Source organism: Dysidea avara, chromosome 5 (assembly GCF_963678975.1).
Source record: "Dysidea avara chromosome 5, odDysAvar1.4, whole genome shotgun sequence".
Classification (NCBI taxonomy): Eukaryota; Metazoa; Porifera; class Demospongiae; order Dictyoceratida; family Dysideidae; genus Dysidea; species Dysidea avara.
Window position 1 is genome coordinate 35,139,163 of NC_089276.1, and position 24,624 is coordinate 35,163,786.

Below are 24,624 nucleotides of genomic sequence, written 5' to 3' on the forward strand. Positions count from 1 at the left end.
ACGTTCTATGGCTGCTGTGATATAACTGGCTTCTACACAAGTGAAAGACTCGCACATACATACCATATGGCTTCACATTTGACTTAAAGGATGCTGTATTGGCTATGGCATTGCAATGCACTGTATTTCTCAGTTTGTAATGAACACTTTTGTCAAAGCTGAGGATTTAACACCTTACTGCACTGTACCATACTGTACCATAAAGTTTCATTAAACCCTTTGAAGTATGGCTTCATTGAGACATAAGCCTGGCAATAATCATAGCAATTGACAATTGTCGACTTCACCTCAGACTTGTGTCGGTAACTAGAATATTCTATGCATGCACAGTATAACACATGCACAGTATAACACATGCACAGTATAACACATGCACATCCATACATATACACAGATACATGTAATACACATGTAACATTACCGAGTCTCCATCTCCTATATTTCGCCTGCCCCCACCTGCTATATTGTATGTGTCTATAGCCTCAACAGTAATTGTGCCATTAGTATCTATAATAACACATCCAAACACATCATCAATTTCATCACCACCCTGAAGGCATACAGTACACATCAGATAACAACACAATTATGGCTACCTACGCATGTTACCTGCATGCATGTACCATTATATCTGGACCATTGTGCATATTTATATCCATAACTTACATTAGTGACTAATTTTTTTTTGAAACACACTATGATATGTGTGATAAACTTATGCAAAAAGTTCTTCCACATACAGGTATAAGTAATGTATGACCAGATTTCAGCTCTTTATTTGCACAAGGGAGGTAGCTCTGCAACAGTCAAGTGGTCAAGGGTGATCACAAGGTTTGAGATTCAGTAACTGCCACTGTTTCCTTGAGGTAAATTACTATTATTCTAATTTACCCAGCTGTAAAGCCAAGAAATATTTGTATGTTGCATTCTCAGGACACAGCCAAAGAACAATTTGTGGGTGATATGTGGCCTGACAAATAAAGTAGAAATACCACAGAAAAGTCTTTATCATACAGTTATCGTACTGTATAGTAGGAACCACAAAGGAGTAGGCATGGTCCATAAAAAACATCACCCAAAAATCAGCCTCACTTTTCCCAGACGACGATGACGCAGTATTGGTTGGTAAAACTAAGCCCAAACAAGCCTTCAGATCGACCTGAAATGCTTTCAACAATTTGCTACGGATTTAAAAAAAATTTAACAGAATTTTCTACTGACTGAGTAACTGACTGACTCAGCAGCTGACTAAGTAACTGACAGATACCTTCAGACAAGTGTAACTTGATAACGGCTAAGGCTACAGGCTTGATTTTTTCACTGTTCGACGTCGCTTTGGCCCGAGAGGTGCCTTTTGGCATACCGCAGTAGGAGTAGTGCATGATATTAAATCACAGTGAAACAATAAGAAGTGTTATATCCCTGCTGTGCATTCCATTATGGTATCTTGAGCACAGTAAGGATATAACACTTCTTATTGTTTTACTGTGATTTAATACCATGCACTACTCCAATTTGTTTCAGTACTTTTTATTGATGAATATTTTTGCAAGTACAAGAGAATACCCCTAGATCTCAAAACCTTAATACAGATGCACTTATCATCAAACAAAAGGAAGGAAGCATAGCAAAAGAAAGTATGGTGTAACATCTCTCAGGAGACACTTGCCATGCACTTATTATCAAACATTAATGTTGAAATTTCAAAGCTAATTCAACATTGTAAATTCCATAAGTCATACCAGGTTAATAGTTGTTGCTTGTGTAATAGCTGTCCCTATGTACTGTATAACCAGAAAATTTGGTTGGAGGAAAGTTTAGCAAATTTGGTGAGTGAGCAGTGTTTCGCCAAACTGAAATCCACCAAATCATTTGTCCAATATCTGTATAACTCTACTAAATTTGCCAAACTTTATTCTTGCCAAAATCCCATCATAGCCAATTCGTCAAAGTTTCCTCCCTCCAAACTTTCCAGCTACACAGTATATGTGTTTTACAACTAGGCACGAGGTTGTTATGCTCCAAAAATTGAGTATTATACTTTTGAGCAGTGTTCAAAAATCACCTATTATGCTTTTGAGAATTGTCCATTAATTATGCAACCATAATTGGCTAATAATTCCAGTTTATTGCTGTATCAGACCATTTTCATTGGTTTAAGCCTTGAATTTTTAAGCTGGTTGCCGTATTAGAGTATTTCATTTCAAAGTGACTGCTTTATTAGAGTAAATAATATTCAGTGACTGTTCTATTAGAGTTTTTGACTGCTCTGTTATACTGGGGGGGGGATATATCAATCTTTTTTAATGGAATTGTGCAATCTGCAGACTTTCCTACTTATAATTACCTCAAAATGCTAGCATAATTCCTGATTCTCACACATGCCTATTATGCCCAAACTTATGCCAGCATAATTGCTACATCCCTATTTACAACTTATACACACATACATATCAACAAATCCATAAAAAATACATGAATAACAGGCAATCACTCAAAATTGTTTCTGAAACTGCAAACTGAGCAAATAACATATAAATGTGGTTTTAGTAAAGCAGCTGACTACTCTATTAGAGTAACTCAAACTTTGGTTACATTAATTACTAAAAGTGAACAGACATCAAATAATCAAAGACTCATAATATCATGTCCATCAATATGTAGTGTTGGTGATAAAATTCAAACGTTTGTCTAGTGAAAGCTTTTTTTGTTGTATCCTTAAGACTTTGAAATTTTAACCTAGCAATACAGTGTATCAGTGTATTAATTAGCACATCATACAGACAGTTAACAGTTTGCAATATGTGTTGCAATCACATGACCCGCTCAGCATATTAACATAAGTATGGAAACATGCATACCATTCTCCTATTTGTTGATACTCCAATAGCTGCCCACCCTCTTGAAATATTAGCATTAATGTACAATGTCAAATAATTAGGATTGCCAGGGTTGACACCCCATCTGAAATAAAAGTCACAATCATCAGGATTACAACTTCTCGATGGAAAACTGCCCTTTCCAGGAAGAGTGTCAGGCTAAAAAATACAGTTAAAATAGCTGTATAGCTATGTATTATATGCATACCGAGCCTTTGAAGACAACAGGTCCCAACTCTGGCATCTCCAAATTCAAGGCAACACTGAATTTGACATTATCTGAAATGTCAAAATCTTTTGGTATATCACCTGCCTTACCTGTGGAGATGTAATTAAACTCCATTATAACAAGATCACACACTATACTAATATTCTACGTATTTCTTGATCATGAAAAGTGACAATAGAATAATTCAATTGATACGAATCATAAAAATTAACAAACTAAGCACTGGACATTTTATAATATGCAAAATATGTGAGCAACATTTTATTTCAAGGCTGTCAGGGTACATTCTGCTATAAAACAGTCAGTCAGTCAGTCAGTTAGTTAGTCAGTCAGTCAGTCAAACTACCTAGGCCATGTCATGGATTTTTTCTCCCTTTTCAAAATATAACATCTTTAATAAAGCTGTAGGAGCTGTAGGACCAGGTGTCCTACAGACCTTCAGCACTTGTGCTGTAAAGCCTAAATAAATAAAAATAAAATAAAAACGTATAGCCATCTTGTTACTAAAAACCATTAATACCAAAATCAAGAGCTATTAAATAGTTGGCTAGCTAACCTGTTTTGGCATACGTACGCATGTGCATGCAAACGCATACACACAAAATACAATTATCATGTTTTCAAATTGGATCCCAAGGGTCATCATCACAAAGTGACTAACTATAAACAACAGAACTACATTATTCACACCTACCTATACATAATACAAATGAACACATTCAGCTTAATCCTTTAATGTTGGTACTTGGAAGTTCAAGCATCAAGAACAATTGAAATTTTAAAGGAAATTTAATCTAACAGAACATAGAAGATGTAAAGATTGGTAATCATGTACTAATTAGCCTGCTCTTGACATGTAGAGAGCATCGTTGAAACCGGGTCACTACAGCTGACCCGAATGACCCACTGACCCGGATTGATCCAGATGTGACCTGGATTAAATTAAAAGAGAGGCGTATGTCACCAAGAGCTATGGTTTGAGTGCTCGACTAGTGCTTTAAGCACAAGGGTGTCTATAATTGACGATGCTATTTATTTTAATTTACTGGACAGACAGACAGGGTCTGATAAATCCAGGGGACCAGCCCAAAACAATACTATCATGATACATACTGTAGAATGTCAATAGCCTTGTGCTTAATTCCTGTTTGAATCAAAGACCATCTTTGATGTTAATCAGTGGGCATGGTTCCACAAAAGTTTGCATAAAGCAAGATACATTTCCTGCAAGTGGGTGTGGCTTTGTGCATACCTAACACACTGTGCGACACATTCCCGATATAAAGTGGACATGGATCACAAAAGAAGCTGGCCTAGACTGTATCTTGTACAACAATCAATTGGTGGGTGTGGCTCCACATGAGCCTGCAGGAAACTATGAGCATGGTTTCATGCATCAACTTTGATATCACTGATAAATGGGCGTGCCTTCATGTATGGTTGCAGACAGACATCCAATAAGTGGGCATGGCTCATGAAAGAAGCTGGGTTGCATCAGGACTTGACTATGATGCGTTTATACACTTCCATACTGTCCAACTAATTAATTTGGCTCACACGTAATCTAATCCTGGTCAGACCCAGATAATTTTTAAAGTTGGTAAACCCGGATGACCCGACCCGGTTTCAATGCTAGTAGAGAGCTTCCCTATAACCTGTGTATCATTATCATGATATACTTGATAGTGAGGCATGCAGTTCCACAAGACAGTCACAACAGATAAGTGTGCTATGCATTCAGGAAGCACTTAGTTTCATGTTCTGTTTTTCAAATTGGATAATTTGTAGTGCAGAATTCCACTTAAGGATCAAAAATATATATTTAATATATATATTATAGAAGACATGGTGTTACTTACAACACAAAAGGGACACACAAACTTACCAGTATCATTCCCAGCTAAAAAGAACAAAAAGTTGTTATCACTAAATGAAACATCTTGATTCTCTTGTCCTGCCAACACAAACCCTACACGACTGAAACTGGAGAAAAGACCAAACATTCAGTATAAATACTGTATAAATACTGTATAACTACTACTGTGTATCAACACTTATCAAGGTATGCAATTACGTGCATTGTAGACATATCCATGTGTGTGCAGTCTTTTGTATATTCTTTACTTGCAATAGATGCGATCGTTGACCATTCTTCCACTAGTATATTCTGTCCCATTCTGCAAGCATGAACAACACACACTTATACAATATCAGTTGGATAAACAATACACACACGCACACACACACACACACACACACACACACACACACACACACACACACACACACACACACACACACACACACACACACACACACACACACACACACACACACACACACACACACACACACACACACACACACACACACACAAATGGCAATGTCTTCAATACAGCAGATAATGGGTTATCTTAATAAATTGACTGATCAGTTAGAGTATATACTGTATAAGGTGTATGTTTTATAAGAGTAAGTTACATCCTGCTAGAGCAGTGTTATTATGTGAATGGCCAGGCCCATGCCTGTAAATCTAAGCATGTGCATGAGGTTTTAGTTTTTTTTTTAGATAACTGAATGGTCAGGCCCATCCACATGCTCAGATTTGCAGGGTTGGTAACATATGTACGTTCATGGTAGATATAGCACAATAAAATAATGAATATTAGAAGTTCAGCCAAAGCATTCACATGAAATTCATTAATCAATTTAGCTACTGTTGACCTTGACTGCTTGCTGCTGCTTGCTGTTGCAGCAGCAAGCAGCAAGCTATTGGTCAGACACGGTATGCAGGCTATTTGGATGGCAACAGTCCCTGCTAAGTCATGAGTGATGAGGCCCTGATCAATAAAAGTAGTCATCTCCCCCTCATCAACTCTGGACTGCCATCAAAACAGATGGAAGGGCTCCCTTATGTGTGTCGCTGATGTACTCTCTTTTCAGAAACTAGAGGGTGGTACTAAGGATGCTAGAAAAAAAGGTATCAGCATTCAGCTTAGAGCTGTACCAATATGGGTTTTTGCATTTACCAATATCCGATATTAATGTTACCAAACGAAGCCGATAGCCAATAGCTGATCCGATATTTGCAATACACAGTTGTAAACAAATTAAAGTGTATTTACCTACTCTACAACATGTGCATGCATTCATTACTATGCTCTATGCCTGTGGTGATAGTGATTTGGCTTCTATTGTGCAATCCAACCAATTAGGTACCCACAAACATTGTAATGCATATTCCCATGCAGATATTTTTCCATTACTCTGCATTTTAATGGCTTGTAAGGAAGGAAGGTAGTACAGCAAGCTTCCTTGGTTATCCTGTGACTCTTCTTTAGGTACTATAAGTGCTTCATTGATAGACTTTTCAGCAATAGAACACTAGACATGTACATTTATGTGGCTTCTCATAGCATAGCACTTGCTCACAGTGAACAATAAGTGGCTGCATGGATAACATACAAAACCAATGTACAGTCCATTTATGTACAAACTATTGCTAGACCTACTGTATAAATATCAGTAGTGATATCAGTCCTCGTACCATTTTTTACCAATACCAATATGGGTGGCCGATATATTTGCTGATCCGATAATCGGTACAGCTCCAACTCAACTATGCAAAATGTTTGGATTTGGGAAACTAACAAAACTAGGTTCCAACAGGAGCAATATGTTATGCCTAAGGCCCCAACTAAGAGAGGAGACCAGTGTCCAGGTACTATGGTGGTATAGTACCTAACAGCATCAGCGAACTAAGGTGACTGCATCCAGCCACTGTAGTGGTATGGTTCTTAAGGACATTGATGGACCAGCACATATATAATGATATTTTGTATTTATACAGTACAAGTGCTGAAGGTCTCCTGGTCCCACAACCTGTTTAAAATTGCTACAGAAAATATGTTTGAAAAGATGGAGAAAGGAGAAAATATTCATGACTGGACCTGGGCAGCCTTGAACCTGCAGCCATCCGATTAGCACTTGAACGCTTATTGGAGTCTGCCAGGGGGTCAGGGTGTCTTCTCCTTGTTGATTTCAAGTATATGTACATATCCATAGGAACCTTAGGGAGTGACATTATTATCTAGGGGCATTAATAAGCAGTACCCAATCATACTGCTCTAGTAGCTAAGGGCACTAGTATACTAAATGGTCCAGTGGCCAATCACTCTAGTGCTATAGTACAAATGAACTAAATGGTCCAGCACCCAGTGACTAGTGTTGTAGTACCTAAGAGTGTTACTGACTTGATGTTTAGTCACTGTGGTGCAAAGGGTATTACTATATGGAACTGGTAGCACTTGGAGGCATTAATGGTTGAAGTGGACCGGCATCTAGGCTCAGTAGTGGTGTTATCCAAAGGACAGTAGCAAAAAAGAGGACCAGCATCTACCTTATAGTGATGGTAGCATCAGAAGGCATCAATGATAGAAGTGGACCAGCGTCCAGCTGTAATGGTGTTAGCCTTAAAAAATGTCAGAAAGAAAATGGGACCAGTGTCCAGTTATAAAGGTCTTGTTATCCTACGGTCATACGCAAAGATGGACCAGCTTCCACCTAAAACAAAGATGTTTTCTATGAATGCATTAACAGGACTGGGGGAGCCACCCAGGCAAGAAAACAATATTGTACATCAACAGTTCAGTTCTGAAACTGGTTAGGTTGGGGACATATTTGTCTACCCAAAAGAATTTTGCCTGACCAATGTTACTTCTGATAAACCACTTCTGGTGGTGCTAATTGAACAGCATTCTGTCACTGAAAGATGTAGTCTAAGGGTGTTAATTGAACTAACTTCCAGCCACTGGAAAGGTAGTGTCTAAGGGTGTCAACAACATTCAGCAGTCAGTCCAGTATCAAGGATGTTAAGGGACCAGCATCATCCTTAGAAATAATTTTTGGATTGATAATTGAGTAATCAGAAGAACCTGTGGACAGCAGGTATGTGTTCTGCATAGCACTTTGAATTCAGGTTTGTAATTGTTTTTGGTGGTGACAGAGAGCCAGCATTTAGACATACAGTCATAATTGGAGGCCTAGCCACAGTCTGAGACAAGCACAACATCACAGCATCATATGTAGCTCTGCAAGCATTCCTTGTAGTGGTTACAAGTATAATACAGTACTACAATTGATTTTAGCAACCCCTAAAAACCAGCAGTAGTTCTACTCTTCTATAATCTGTATAGGAGCTTTAAGAATTAAGGTGGACCAGTGTCCATCTACTGGAGGTGGACTGTTCTACTAAGGACAAGATCAATGCCCAGCAGCAACTTGAAGAGCACAGTGCCCAATGATTGCAGATTTAGAAATTAGGGGTCTGTATCTGGCATCTGGCTTAATGGTCGGAGGTGTGAATACATCTGGTGGACCAGTGTCCTGCTACTGTAATGGCTGCAGTGGTTCTGACTGAGCCACTAGTGGAACTGTAACCATTTAATTGGGTAGCCATTGTAGTCAAAAATGTTAATGGCTACTGGTGGGCTGTATATAGCTATAAGAAACAATGTTAAAATAAGATGTAGTGCCCAGATTTTACTAGGTACATACCTGTAAAGTGGGAAAATGTCCTAGGACATGCTTGGTTGTGTCCTTATCTGGCTTCATCCACTCTATGGGTATGGTTCTTAACATGCCATTAATTTGTCCTAAGACTAAAAAAAATACAAAGAAAAATTCTAGTTAAGTTGCTTTTGTCATTGTCTGTGCGTATACCAAGCAAAGAAAAATCTGTAAGGATGTTGTCATGATAGTTACGCTCAAAACCCCTTCACAGTATGGTTCACAGCACTTGATTAGTCAGTGGGAAGGAAATCACAACCCCACAATAAGAAGTGCATTACAAGAATGTCCACTAAAGTATCAATGGCATTACACAATGCAGTAACAATCCAGATCAGCTGATAGTGGCAGTGATGCTTATATGTAGTAGCAACAAGAGGAAAATACGTCTGAAGTGTTTATTTTTGTATGAGAAAGGTATACTAGGGGTAGCCTTAACTTTGGTAAATGCAACGGTTCAAGGCCATTTAATTTAAAATTTGATATGATAGAACCATATGCAACTTAAGAGGTCAACATATTAGCATATAGTGGTAAAATATTAACATAGTAGTTGTAATAGTTTCAGAAGAATGACTTCAATAGCAATAGGATAAGGTACATGCAATAACCCTATTTTATAAGCAATATGTTTTATTTGAGGCCCCAAGGGTATAGAGAGGCCTAACTAATATGGGCTGCAACGTTGATTTCAACACCATACAGGATGTATAGTTATATCGTAATGTCAGTGGGAGGCGGTGCTCAGCAGGTAACAAGTGCCAGCATTTATTTTGTCAACTTGTTCATGGTTTGTGGTAAACGCAAGCTATGTATGCCCCAAATGTTAAGTGGACACCAACCTAAGTTTATTGTCTTTGTACAATGACTTTAAATTGTGTTACATGAAACTTGAGTTTATTTGTGTTATGAGCACCTCTTTGCTTTACAAGAAGTAATGTGTGCACTACCATTAGCACTAGCCCCAGGTAATCCTATTGTGGGGGCCACAGGTGCAATTTCTGTTTAAAGAAAGAAGAAACCTGCGGTAACCAGTCATTTTTAGCAGGCATTTGGCACAGCTATCTGATTATTTCAAATCAAGTTAGTGAGTACTGCTTTCGGGTGTCAAAGATAATTTATCTGTGAGTATCTAGAAAGAAATATAGTAGCCATTTAATCTGTTAAGGTATTGGCAGCTTTAAAGTAGGATATATATACACAGCATAAGGTGACAATCAGTGGTAGAGTTCAGAGTATCAAGATAGTGAGAGCATGCCTAAAATAAAATTTTTAAAAAGTAACCCATTGCGACAACTCCACTCACATACATGGGTGGATACAATTAATAACATTATAATAACACTGATACTATCTACTGAGTTTGCCCCCTCAGCTAGTGTATATTGTGGTATACAATGCGATGTTATAATATACTATGCGATGTTATAATATACTATGCCCTACACTTTGTAGCTTTGTTATACGTACTTGTACTTTTGGTGCATTTCTCAGAGCCTTGGAGCCATCACATATTTAAAGTGATACAGGGTCTACCTAATTGCTTGGAAAGACTCTTGTATGTTAATTGTAACGTATGAGGAACTTTGAACAAGATTAATTACACAAATGCAAATTCAAGAAGGCATAATGGTGCAGGCCACACTAATTCTTGTTATATGACTTCATGATCTCAATGTAGTCCATTACAGATACATTCTCCCCCAATGCAAATTTTAGTTAACTAGATGATAAGCAGGTTGTGATCTAAAATTCAGAGAGTATATAGCTCTTTAGCACTTCAATTGAAGTCACAGGCAAGAAATGGTGTCCACGTCAAATAGACAGTGCTGGGATGGATATTGTTTTTGATCCCAATGTAAAAAGTTCATCACAATACAGAAATTCAATAAAAAGAGGTTGGAGGTCAGCTTGGGTAAAGTTCACACCTGTCCTGGTATCAATAACCGAGGACAGAAGCTCACCCCTGGGTGTAGTGGAAGGGGCACTTCTCACCCATTCTTCCCCAAGCTGAAGAGGCTAAACTTTAAGAGATAAACACATCCTTGTACACTTCTCTACCCAAGGCAAAGGGTAGAAAATAAGCGTAACAGGAGAGGGGCCCTCAATTAAGAATCCTATCTTGAAAACCTACACCCAGCTGCCAAACCTCTATTATTGAGGTCGGTAGGTGCATTGTATATCACCGGGAAGTACTTATTAATGAGTGTTCAAGTATGTATACTTGTGACACATATACATTATTGTATGCAGGTAAAACAAAACAGAGTAACAGACAGACAGACAGACAGACAGATAGACAAAAATATACTTTCACTCACCACACTACTGTCAAACATTGGAGTGGTTGAACCACCAGCAAGAAACAGATCCTTAACATTTGTTACATTTCCTGTAGGCTCTGCCTGACACATCAGTATATCACTGAACACACGACCAACCTGTGGAGATGAGAGTCAACTGCTCTACAGTCAACATATAAATTGTTGGAGTTGTTGCATGAATTAATAAGTAAGTACATATGTATATATACCTAGAATTGTTCCTCAAAATCAACAAAATCATACTACACTCCAGTAGAACTACTTAACAATAACATTTTAAACATTTACGAGAATGCAATTATTTGATTGTCTGACCAGTAAACAGTCACTTACAGTGCAAGAATCTGTACTGAAAATGTATGTGTTGATTAGGCCTGCGTCAAATATGCCAGCATTATAGGCTTCAGTGGTATGCCAGCATAATGCTGGCATATTAGGTGGATATTTCAAACTATGGATCTTAATTCCATGAAAATATATCAATACTCCCTAATAGGGCAGTCAGTGGAAACTACAAACTGCAATAGAGTACTCAAATGCATTGTACATAGCTCTTTAGACTGATACTCTCTAATAGAACAGTCACTTTATACTGAAATACTCTAATAGAGCATTCACTGATCCAAGAAAATTGTAGAGCATAATGCAAGCATAATAGGAGCACTGAAATAGCATAATAGGTGAAAAATTTGGGAAATTTCTGAAAGGATTTTGGGCAAAATTTTGAGCATATTTGACTTAGGCTTAGTGTTGATTAAAACACAACATTCTGTCTACTGTAGACTTCAATACATTCTATACACTAGTATTAACACAGGCACATTTGTACACACAATGCACGCACCGAATTTAGTGATGTGTTATCACCAGATAGACCTAACACAATCCAACCATTTGATTTTCCTTCCATCCTGAAGTCCACAAATCTGTCATTGTTTCTCCACTCAACATAGAAGTCACACTTATATGATTCACAATCCTCTGGTTGACGATATGAGTTAGGGAACACAGCACCAAGTGGCTGTAGTGAAGAAACAAGACACAAAAGTCTTAGCAGAAAATTTCTTAATGCATTACTAGAAAACCTGTTTGCTATAATTATTACAAGTATAAGGAAAAATTAGGAATTCTAAGTTCGATGAGAAATCATAGAAAAAAGTAGAGAAACAAGGAAGGTCATCTACACCTGCAGATATACTAGTGGACATTTTTAATCCCTAATTTCATTCATAAATAGATTGAATTAGGCATTAAAAATATCCATAAATAGACTAAACCAGGGATTAAAAATGTCCAATCTCTGCAATTAATCCAGTCACTGTGGAAAAATGAGCAATGAGCATAATAACCAACACAGCCACAGAGAAGCTGCATCGTACTATCACGAATTGACACCTTGCAATGCTGTCAGTGAAAATAACTGGAACACAAAGGAGGACAAAGGCAAGTCCACAATGTGTGTACTGTATGTATTGTGGTTGGCAAAAAGGCACATCTTGGGATGAAGCAACGTCGAACAGTGAAGACATCAAAAGCCCGTAGCCTTATCCATGTTGAGTTATGCTTGGCTGGAGGCATCAGTCATAGAAATTTTTTGGAAGGGTTTGGGGTTGGTCTAAGAACATATTTGGGCTTGGCTGTGCCTAACCAATGCTGCCAAGCCCTCACGAAGAGAAATTGAGGCTGGTTTTAGGTTGGCTGGAAAAGCCCACTTCTTCATGATCCCTAATACAGTATTACCATACTGTATGATACTTTACTACTATAGGTAGTTTCAGTGTTAAACAAGGAAAGAAAGACTCAGTTCAACTGTCTCCCTAATACCACCTTGCATAATTTTTTGCCACCGGTTGGTGCTGAATTTTCTATTAAGTACTAAAACATGTGTGAGTAAAAATGAAAACATACGCACTTTCGCAGCTCATATAGTATAGAGTCCATTTTATAGTGAGTGTACAAACTAACTATAGTAATATTGAGCTGAGAAACTCACTGGCTTGCTAAAATTGCATAAATTTAGCTAACTATTGTACATTGTTGATATCCATCTGATCTCTATGTACACACATATGCATAGGCACACCACTAAAGACACAAGCAGACATTACAGAACTCACAGGTCTTGTCGGAGGTGCAACAGAACTAATAGGCTATAATATATGTAAACAAAATAATTTACAGCATACACAATTAAAACTCCATTTTACCTTCTCTTCAGTGGCATTTAATGCATCAAAGAAAGTACTAAAAGCTTGAACCACAGAGTACCTGTTTAGAGCAGAAAGTAAGCTATTACATAAATCTACAATGAATATGACAACAGTATGAATTCAGAAGGCTATTATTTTTCATAACAAATTCACAAAATTGGCAATGTCTTGTACAAGCACAATAAAAAGTCTGGAAAATGTTACTGGCACAGGTTTTTGGCCCTCTGTTTTTGGCTAGAACATCAACAGCTCTGGAACAAAGCTCTGACCACCAATCATGAGTGGGCATGACCATATAACAATTGCTGCTGAGGTTTCTGCTTGTGTGTGTGTGTGTGTTTCCCTATCATACTCTTCTCTCCATACTTAGAGAACTGTTTATGATGCTACAGTCCATTTTGTTGTGTAGTCCCCAGACTTGGGCACTAAAGGCCCCTTAATGTGCATAGATATTTTCCACAATCGTTGTGTTTGTACCATCCTGGAAGCACAAGACTCTGAGTATATTGCTGCTAAAAAATTACAATTGTCAGTTAAGTTTCACATGTCCTGATTGATTGCTGGTTGTTTTTTGGAGTGGAGATTGTGGTAGTTAGGCCACTTACTTATGCCATCTGGGATGAGGATTGCACCCTAAAACAACCTACATATATTAAATTTTGGTAAACTGGTGAGAAAGCAGCCATTCCATGGGCCTAAGAAGAGATGGTGCAACTAGGTGGTGGATGATTTGCATGCCCTTGTACCACCTGTTCATTACTCGGTTTAGAGAGTTGGAGAAAACAAATATCCTCCAGGAAAAATAAATGGAAACTACCTGACTCTTGCCCATTATATGAGACATGAAAAACAAACATTTAATCTTGTTCTTGTCTAATTAAACTGGAGCAATTCTATTTGACCTCTCATTCACACTTAGAATCACACACACACACACACACACACACACACACACACATGTACACACATACATGCACACGCACGCATGCACACACACACACACACACACACACACACTACATATACTCACTACAGTGTTTTTTGTACTTACATAAAATGAATCCTTCCCACAGTAGTGTTTGGAGCTCTCCACATGAAAAACTGTGATTTCTTATTAACAGGTGATGAATGTGTAACGGTATCCTAGAGTAGTATGGCAAAGATATGTACATACTGTATATATACTTGTGCATAAGATTTGAAACCTAGAGTATGCAGCCAAAGTTTCCAAACAAACTAAGCCAATTTTTGAAGTCGCATATCTCAGGAACGCTTGAAGCGACATAGCTCAAATTTGGTATGTGGAGTACTGACATTGGTGGTGTGTCCACGGCAAAAATCGTCTTGTTTCATAAAAGCAGCATAGAGTTATGGAGGTATGAAAATTGTGTTTTCTTTCTTCCTGTCAGTATACTCACGGTGTTGTGCACCAGTTTCTTGGCCACACGACACACTACCGTGTGTCTTGATGAGGCATGCTATGATATGAACCATGGCTACATTGTTATATTGCGCTTATATACACCCTGATTCCTTAGTGATTGGAAATTTACTGTTGATAAACCCATCGCAAGACTCTGTGTGTGTGTGCGTGTGTGTGGGTGATAACCTACCCCATCCACTTTATTACATTTAACTGTTTTGGAAAATGACGTGTTGAGTGGAGTCCATACTCCAACAATGGAGGCTGTAGATACCTGATTGTTCTCTGCTCTAGCTTGTAGGAAGAAGCCTTTAAATGCCTGTAGTTGTCCTCTGAGCTCCACTAAAATTGACGACACAAGATGCACTGAACAACTTGGTAAACAACTAATTCCCAATACAAAGTACTAATACTACTTTTTCATAAACTGAAATCACATGTACAACTTTACAGAAAACAAGAGGGAAATCTTGTATCTAATACATCAAATACAACTCAGTCATAGTTTACAGATTAAGTGAACGAAAAAATATGTATTGAAACTGCATTTTGAAGATGGCACAACAAACTTGAAGAAAACTCTGGGATAGACTGCAAAAATTCTCTACACTGAGTTGACATCACCCTTGTGTGGCCAATCACAACAGGAACTACATGGACAGACATTTGATACATAGAATGAAAGTCTCCTGCCAGCGGTTGATATTTGTGAACCTTCTCACACTCCTTCGATGACGCATGTAGCCAAAGAGTACAAGGTCAAGCCTATTGTTAGGACGATGACACTCAGAGACTAAGCTAAAGTCCCACAACAGCTTGGCTGATTCATTCTCAATCACTGGTTCAGGGCAGTGAGTAAACCATGTGGAGGATGACAGAGGGAAGGAGAATACTATTGATAAGTGCCAATGGACTACTATCTTGGCCACCAAGTTGTGACAATATAAATAAGCAGTAGAGGCCAGGTGAGAACAAGCTGATAATAGATGAACAATTGTATCTTCAGAATCACCACACAGTCAACACATCAGTGATGGAACAGTGATGTAACCATCTAGTGCTAGCACTCTTATCCACATAACTAGCATCCAATAGTGAGTAATTCTTGCCATGGAGAGGCTTAACAGACAGAGAATCAATCAGTAAACTCAACTGCTTCACACAAATGGAGCGCTTTAAGACATATTTCAATATTCACATCTATTGATAAAGATGAACAGTAGTTTTTAGCTCTTGATGAAATGGCTATATGAGGAGGAAGTGACTGGCAGAGGAACATGGGTGATGGCTATTACACCTGACATAATTTTTCTTGCAATTACATCAAACTGACCTAACTCTTTCTTCATCCATGTAATAATGCTAAAACCATAAGTTAATACTGGAACACGATAAGAATTAGTTGCTCTCGCCTTACATGGGCCACTAAGGAGGGATTTTCATACCAGCCTCAGTCTCTGCGAATAAGTATCCAAAGTAAACCTCTTACTCCTTGAACTGTTCACTCCCTCAGCTTCAAATACTTATAAGTTTCTCCAACATTCAATTCACAAATACAGGAGGTCTCATAAAGCACAACATCAAACCGTTCCTCTACTTACAGTAAGTTTGGCACATTTATCCAAACCAAAATCAAGGCCAACATCATCCGAAAACATCTTAACAGTGTGGAGTAAAATCTCCAGTTGAGTATCATTTTTAGCAAACAATTTCAGATCATCCAGATATAACAAATGATTCAAAATCTTACTTGGAGTTGCCTGATATCCACTGTGGCGATCCAGCAACAAACTCAGAGGAGTCAATGTGATGATATAACAACTACCGTTTGCTGCTGCTGCTGCTGCTGCTGCTGCTGCTGCTGCTGCTGCTGCTGCTGCTGCTGCTGCTGCTGCTGCTGCTGCTGCTGCTGCTGCTGCTGCTGCTGCTGCTGCTGCTGCTGCTGCTGCTGCTGCTGCTGCTGCTGCTGCTGCTGCTGCTGCTGCTGCTGCTGCTGCTGCTGCTGCTGCTGCTGCTGCTGCTGCTGCTGCTGCTGCTGCTGCTGCTGCTGCTGCTGCTGCTGCTGCTGCTGCTGCTGCTGCTGCTGCTGCTGCTGCTGCTGCTGCTGCTGCTGCTGCTGCTGCTGCTGCTGCTGCTGCTGCTGCTGCTGCTGCTGCTGCTGCTGCTGCTGCTGCTGCTGCTGCTGCTGCTGCTGCTGCTGCTGCTGCTGCTGCTGCTGCTGCTGCTGCTGCTGCTGCTGCTGCTGCTGCTGCTGCTGCTGCTGCTGCTGCTGCTGCTGCTGCTGCTGCTGCTGCTGCTGCTGCTGCTGCTGCTGCTGCTGCTGCTGCTGCTGCTGCTGCTGCTGCTGCTGCTGCTGCTGCTGCTGCTGCTGCTGCTGCTGCTGCTGCTGCTGCTGCTGCTGCTGCTGCTGCTGCTGCTGCTGCTGCTGCTGCTGCTGCTGCTGCTGCTGCTGCTGCTGCTGCTGCTGCTGCTGCTGCTGCTGCTGCTGCTGCTGCTGCTGCTGCTGCTGCTGCTGCTGCTGCTGCTGCTGCTGCTGCTGCTGCTGCTGCTGCTGCTGCTACTACTACTACAGATCTTGTATATTCTCCCTTGATTTGTCTAATGTGTCTGTACTTATGTTAAATTATCTGTAAAGTAATAAATATATATATATATATATATATATATTATAGCAATTGTGAGACTGCATGCTTAATGAAAATTTCCTGATGCTATTTGCAATCTCCTTATCTTCCTATGTTCATTATTGTTGCATATAAATTAATATATAGTATGAATGTATTTTTTCAATATAAAATTCTGTATTCAAACTTTTTCATCACAAACACTAACATATTACACACACTCGTACCACTCATATTTATATAGGTATCTGCTGAAAGAAGAGAGATTATTGCTGCCAGTGTTGGGGTATAGTAGCTCATTACGTAATACTATTATTTACAACAAAGACTAGTTACATATTACCCATAAAATAAAGTAACTATAATAATATTACATATTATATTACTTTGTGTGTACAGCCTTAAGCACAACTATAGTACATTAGCAAGCCCATGAACATCCGCACAAATGGGCACCAAAACAGCCTTGTTATTTAACAAGATAAAACAGTTATGAAGCTATAAAAATTCTGCTGTACATATATAGGACATCCTGTTTGACCACTTAGCACTGTGAATACATTTGTGGTAAACCCAATCATGCTTTCCCAATGGACAGTTAATGCATCATGGTTACACAATAACTGTCTACCCACTGGTTGATCTAATTTACAAAGCCTTTGATTTCTATTCAGCTATAGGAAGTCCAAGTGTGTACTATATTACCACCTTATCAGTGTGACATGATTGTGTTGTTGGACAATATAAAAATCTTGGTTATAAATGTATTCAAGAGAAGGTAACTGGGTAAGTTAGCTTTATTCATTATTTGAGGTGGCTTCATTAGGCTAGGCATTACTCAGTGGATTAGTGTAACGAGATTAGGTACTTCCTTATTTGTAGTAATAATATTCCATTTGTTACAGTAACTTCGTTGCTTGGATGTGTTACATTTGTAAGTAAAGTAACTTGAGTTACATTACTAGTTTTCATACCGTATAGCCAGAAATGTTCGAGGGATGAAACTTTCACAAATTTCACAAGGATTGTTAGCTTTGTAAAAATATAATCGTGAAATGTTTTAGGTTTATACACATAGCTATTACGTTACCAAAAAGACTTTTGTGAATTAAAAAATGCGAAAATCGTATTTTGTAGAGTTTCGTAAAAGTTTCATACCTCAAAAATATCCCACTATACAGTAGCGTATTCGTTATGTTGCTTAGTTACCTCAAAAGGTAATAACATTACATAACGCATTACCCCCAACACTGATTGCTGCTACCCACAATGAGATGATCAGTCAGGAGAATCGATCTTGCAGCGTCAAGGACTGCTCCCTCTTTTGATGACATTGTGAAGTGTAAAGCAGCAAACACTCCACTTGTTCCACAAAGTGTGTACAAGGTAACTAGAGAAACTGCTGCCATTAGGTATGGTCAATGAGCCTCATGCTCGGCCACCGTATGGTGAATACCTGAGAAACAACTGTCACCCAAATGTATTTGTGGAGAAAACAGGTTTTCACATAGATGTTGAGGTATGTGGCAAGCACTCTTTACTGTATGCATTATGTGTACATTAATATTGTTTGTATACACCTTTAATCATCTCCACAGAACAACTAGATGGCAGCATCACCAGATGGGTTAGCATAAAGCTGATGGCCCACATGGCCTAGTAGAGATCAAATGTCCAGCTAGAGCCAAGACAGCCTTGTTGCTAGACCTTTCCACGAAGAAGGAGGTTTCTTCATGCTTTTCCTGGATAAATATGTTATTGAAGAGGAATCATTCATACTATTTCCAAGTGTAAGGTTAGCTTCACATTACTCGACGTTCCTAGTGCAACTCTGTGGTATGGACATCCACATCGACAGTTTGTGTCAAATGCATCAGAGTTTACCATCAACTGTAGAAGGATACTATGTTTCCAAAACTGTTTTGCCTTTACACGGGATCCATGCTTCCTAAATGGACCCATTCATGCCACGCAATGGGACAGCCGGTATGCAAGTTGGTTTCTTTTTGGAATCAAGATGATCTTAGGCCATCTAATAGTTAACTATTTGTTTGTAACTCACACACTAGCACACATTCAATAAGTAAATAACAATTTATAAAACACTACACTGTATATTAGAATTTGATAAACTATATTATCACATGAATGACACGTACCTCTAACCTGTATTTTGTTTTTTTAAAAACTGATTGGAAACTTATTCATTCTATACAAGTGTTTAATTATTTGTGTGAGTTTATTGCCCTATGGCCACCTTAAGTAGTCTTTGATCTCTCAAGCCATACGAAAGTTCTGGACCAATGTAAGGCATAGCACACATAATGCTGAATATGCAAAAGTATACATTAAATATACAGAATTTTGCAACAATTTTAGATTTCAAAATCAGCTAAGATTTGATATTTTAAAGAGGCTGTACAAGATTCAAAGGAGTTGCGGACCCCCCCCCCCCCCCCGGATCATCCATGTGTTTTACAAGTCCTAATAGAACACACACCTAATAATCACCTTGAAAAACATCCTCCAACTCAAAACAACCCTCTGGTGGTTATATGTAATGATTATAGGTCCACTAGTAAGTATTAAATGAAAAAAGAAACAGTATGTGCATTTCAAACAAAACTGAAATTTGCCATTTTTTTATTATTTTGTTTCACAGATGTATAGCAAAAGATATCATCTAGTTTGTGATGAAAACTATATAGCCATGCTTACTGAGTCCCCCATGTCCACGACTTATTTTCCACTTCGTTTCTAAGCTGGAACATCCCAAACCAGGCCGTGTTTTCTTGCTCAGATGTCATTCTATATATTATGATAAACCATAAAAGTCTTACTATGGGGATTAGCTTTGCTTGCATCCATAGATTTTTGTTCAAATCTGTTGTATATTAAGCTCAAAATAAGCCAAGAGAACCTGCCACAAAGGCTTGCTCCTAGATGGTTTATTCTTGTTGTGATTAGTGTGCGTGGGCAGGTCACTTATATGCACAATCAATCAAGCCTCAGTTAATTAATCTCATTTAAGCCTCAGTTAACAATCAATCACGCCTCAAGCAGTTAACTACTAGTCAGTTACAAGAGCTCTGTTTCTACTTCTGTTCCTGTTTCTGTATAGACTAATCCATGCATATAATGAAAATTTGTAGGCCCTCATTACTTAGCTGTGTAAAACACTACAACTTTCCAAGACCCATTCTTGGTACTAATCTTGACTACAGTTATCACAGCAATTTTCAAGCCGCTACGTTACACATTGGCAGGGCAAGATAGGCCATCACCACTTACTTCTAATAAATGCTTACGATGCGCTACGCATCCCACACCAACAAGACTTCACACACCAGGTTAGTAAAAGGGTAATAACAATTCTATGGATTTCTTTTCCCTACAGGCCTGACAGATACAGCTGAACCACTCTTCGTCAGAAAGAAAAAGTCGCCACCGCTTGCCAGAATGAAGATAACAAAATGGCGAATCCATAGATTTGTAATACTAGCATTAATCTGTATTGTTATAGAATTTCGCTGCATTTCATCCAACAGGTTGATAGAAACTTCAATTTGAAGAATTACACCCCCTATACTCTGTCCTGTATAGTAGAGACCATCTTGTTCTGGCTTCCCTAACTTTGTGGTACTATTAATACTCACAAAATTTTAGAAATGTTTATATATATATATATATTATGTACAAGTATTTCAAAAAATTTGGAATTTTCAACTAGAGTACGGACCATAGCACATCGATAAAAAGTACTGAAGCAAGCTGGAGTAGTGCACGATAAATCATAGTAAAACAATAAGAATATCCCTACTGTGCTCCAAGATACCATGCTGCATATTGGAAATGCACAGTAGGGATATAACACTTTTTATTGTTTTACTATGATTTATCGTGCACTACTCCAGCTTGTTTCAGTACTTTTTATCGATGTGCTACGGTCCCTACTCTAGTAGAAAATTCCAATTTTTGAAATACTTGTTTGTTAACTTTTTGTAAATAATATTATTATGATTGGTGAACCCACGCATACTGCATATGAAATTGTGTGGCGCACCCCAGTTATATCGTCTGAAAAGTGAAGTTTCCATTACGCTTTGTTGTGAGCTATGTTCAGCCCATTACACAGCAGTACGAATCAAGAACTGATCAAAAAGCACCTCTGAAACCCATGCATACCGTTGGTGCCACACGCCTCAGTAATATAAATTATCGTCTGAAAGTGAACTATCCATTATGCTTCGTTGTTGGCTATGTTCAACCCGTTACACAGCAGCACAAATCAAAAACTGCTCAAAAAGCACTCCTGCAATCGAAGTAGTCACTATGAAAAATACGGACGATTTCTGTTACAAAGGGAAGCCAACATGTGCTACCACCAGATCGACATTTTTCGCTGTCAGCAAAGATAAATGGGACACAAAGGAGGACACTGGTAAGTCCATGAAGAATGGATTGTACGTACTGCGGTATGCCAAAAGGCACCTGTCAGGCCGAAGTAACGTCAAACAGTGAAAACATCAAGCCCGTAGCCTTAGCCGTTATCCAGTTACGCTTGTCTGAAGGCATCAGTCAGTCAGTTACTTACTCCATCAGTAGAAAATTCCGTTAAATAAATCTTTTTTTTAAAATTCCATAGCAACTTGTTGAAAGCGTTTTGGGTCTATCTGAAAGCTTGTTTGGGCTTAGTTTTACCTAACCAATACTGTCGTCAGGGAAAATTGAGGCTGTTTTTTGGGTGATTCTATTTCGTGGGCCACGGCTTCTCCTTTGCAGTCCCTACTATACACTACTACCGTAGCATATGATAATGAGTTAGGTATACAGTCATCTGTAATGGTAAACATAACTCCACCTCACTCGAAGCTTAGAAATGTACATTTTCCATACAATGAGTTGATCATGGCTGTACTTTATGGCAGATGCTTGGCATTAGTACTGTATCGTATGCAGTGTTGGGAGTAACGCGTTACTTATGTAACGCATTACGTAATATTATTACTATTGTGGTAACTAAGTAATATAATGAAATATGCTATAAAAACAGGTAATATAATTCAAGTTACTTTACTTACAAATGTAATGCATTACCTAAGTAATATAGTTACTGTAACAAATCTAATAGTATAGTAACGAAGTTACTAATCTCGTTAGTAATCCACTGAGTAACGCCTAACCACAACGAAGTAATGAAGCCTACTGAATGAAGCTTATTCACCAGCTTCTTACTTATAACCAAGATTTGCACATTGTCTAACAATGCAATTATGTCACATGATAAGGTGGTAGTTTCACATGTGACAGCTTATGGCTGTACACACAAAGTAATATAATATGTAATATTATTATAGTTACTTTTTTTATGGGCAATATGTAACTGTAACTAAATAGTTCAGTTGCAAGTAATATGCAATATGTAACTAGTTACTTGTAAAAGGTAACTTGCCCAACACTGATCGTATGTCAGATACGCGGAGTTTCTTCATCAGTGATGCATAGGAACTTAGCCTCTTCATGAACAAACTAGAGTTGGATGCAGCCATACATACCTGAAGCAGGACAACCCATTCTTCTCAGCCTGGTCAGTAGTTATCGTGTTTTCATCGGCAGTCTCCTCAACGTTTATCTGCTTTCTTTACAGGTGTTCACTACATTCAACCTTGGTGGATAATGCCTGATTGGCTAAACAGGCAAACTATCATTAACTCCTCGTGTGCACACTTGACACCCCAAGATGCTTAGGTGGTAGTGTTGTTCATCACTCAACAGTGTTACATCAAAATTCTTGTTTCATTGTATGTATCACATCAATTATTTATGAATATGTACAATGTTACAATACCTTGACATGAGTACACATATGGCACTTCATGTGATGTAAATGTGTGACAACTTCAGCCAGCACATGACATGACCAATAATGGGATAAAGTAATTAGTTAAGTAAATCTTTGGTAAGGTTTCTAACTACTATACCTAAGGTTTCCAGTGCCCTTTATTCAGTCTTGTAGTTTATGACTGATTTTTGTGGGTGCCACTATATGGCTACATTGTCTGTGAGAAGCCACTGCATACATGCTAGCCACAACATAGCTGACCACAGCACTATAGAAGAAGCCTCAGAGTGATTTGTCTCTAGCTGGGCTGATAAGTACAAATCATTGATGCAAAAGTTACCATACATTTTGGATACCAAGCATCTTGTGATCTAATTATTCCAGATACCACAAAATTTTTTGCTTTGAAATCTTGCCATAAAATCTGGAGAAAAGTTGAAAATTTGAAATCTCGGACAGGGTTTTTATGAGTAATGGACCCCTCAGGGCAATCCCTATTTATGAACCTACTATCATGGTTCATGATATTAATTCCAGATGAGCTAGCTGCATGGCGCCTGAGATCACTAAGATGTTCAAAACCACACACAATTACATATGTATACCTCGGACACATGCAACTGTACTGACGTGCAAAAAGCACAGTACAGGCATGGCAAGGAAGCTATGCAAACGCATGCACGTACGCACGCACACGACTCACACACAAATGGTCCAATCTGCACAATCACGTACCAAAAGATTCACTGATTGCTTTATGGGATTTTAAAAGTAGCACAACATCAACTTGCTTAAAACATCATTTCTAAAGGCTTAAAATGGTGCAAGATTTAACAGTGAGACATTGCTGAGTAGTGATCATTTACCACGATTCACACTACTGAGAGCTGAACCCGGCATGGTACCCCCTTTAACAGGTCTGAATTCACCTCTGCTATTAATATGCAAAGTTGCGTAGCTACGACAAATGCCAACCCACCTAAATACTCATGTCCAGGAGTGTAATCATTCACTGCGTCTGACAAAATGAAATAGCCGTTGTTTTTTGCCTGGCTGTTTCCTCCATGTTGCACCATTAAGTCGCCACATGCGTAATAAGGTGCTCCATTACTGTGAGCGTGTAAACTAGGCACTGTAGACAACAAGACAATGAACAACCACAGATCCATCTACGCGTCGAGCATTCCACGAATTTACTAGAAGCCGCATACTAACCCGCATACGTTAAAAATTTTCCCGATGAGCAGACTGGGCGTCCAAAAATTTCCGCGAATATTTTAGAAACCGTCTTTACAGAAGGTTTTAAGAATAATTTAATGTTCTGGGATGGTTAGTAGTGATATTAAAGAACACCTGTCGAAAAATCTTGAAGGAAAGTTGATAAGAAGGTACGCTAAAATCAGACATGCCAACTCTCACGCATTAGGCGTGAGTCTCACTCTTTGGTAGGGTCCGCAACGTGAAATTTCGACCTCCGAGAATCAACTACCAAACCACCCACAAATGCTAGGCTAGGTACCACTTA

The 24,624-nt window shown here is 38.7% G+C and overlaps 1 protein-coding gene across 3 annotated transcripts in view; it reads right to left on the minus strand.

Moving 5' to 3' along the window:
• The window catches only part of LOC136256339 (uncharacterized), a 38,717-nt gene extending 14,440 nt beyond the window's left edge, over positions 1-24,277 (minus strand). For all 3 annotated transcript variants that reach the window (XR_010701457.1, XR_010701458.1, XM_066049271.1), the window contains exons 1-12: positions 24,079-24,277; positions 14,824-14,975; positions 14,262-14,353; positions 13,208-13,268; positions 13,118-13,150; positions 11,845-12,021; positions 10,998-11,117; positions 5,233-5,285; positions 4,994-5,091; positions 3,088-3,197; positions 2,862-3,038; positions 422-550 (exon numbers count right to left, since the gene is read on the minus strand). Coding sequence is in view for 1 of the 3 variants with exons in the window: in XM_066049271.1 (XP_065905343.1) it covers positions 422-550; positions 2,862-3,038; positions 3,088-3,197; positions 4,994-5,091; positions 5,233-5,285; positions 10,998-11,117; positions 11,845-12,021; positions 13,118-13,150; positions 13,208-13,268; positions 14,262-14,353; positions 14,824-14,975; positions 24,079-24,268 (1,392 nt within the window). In the remaining 2 variants the exon portion in view is untranslated. The remainder of the gene's footprint in view (positions 1-421; positions 551-2,861; positions 3,039-3,087; positions 3,198-4,993; positions 5,092-5,232; positions 5,286-10,997; positions 11,118-11,844; positions 12,022-13,117; positions 13,151-13,207; positions 13,269-14,261; positions 14,354-14,823; positions 14,976-24,078) is intronic.
• Between the last annotated feature and the right edge of the window lie 347 nt (positions 24,278-24,624).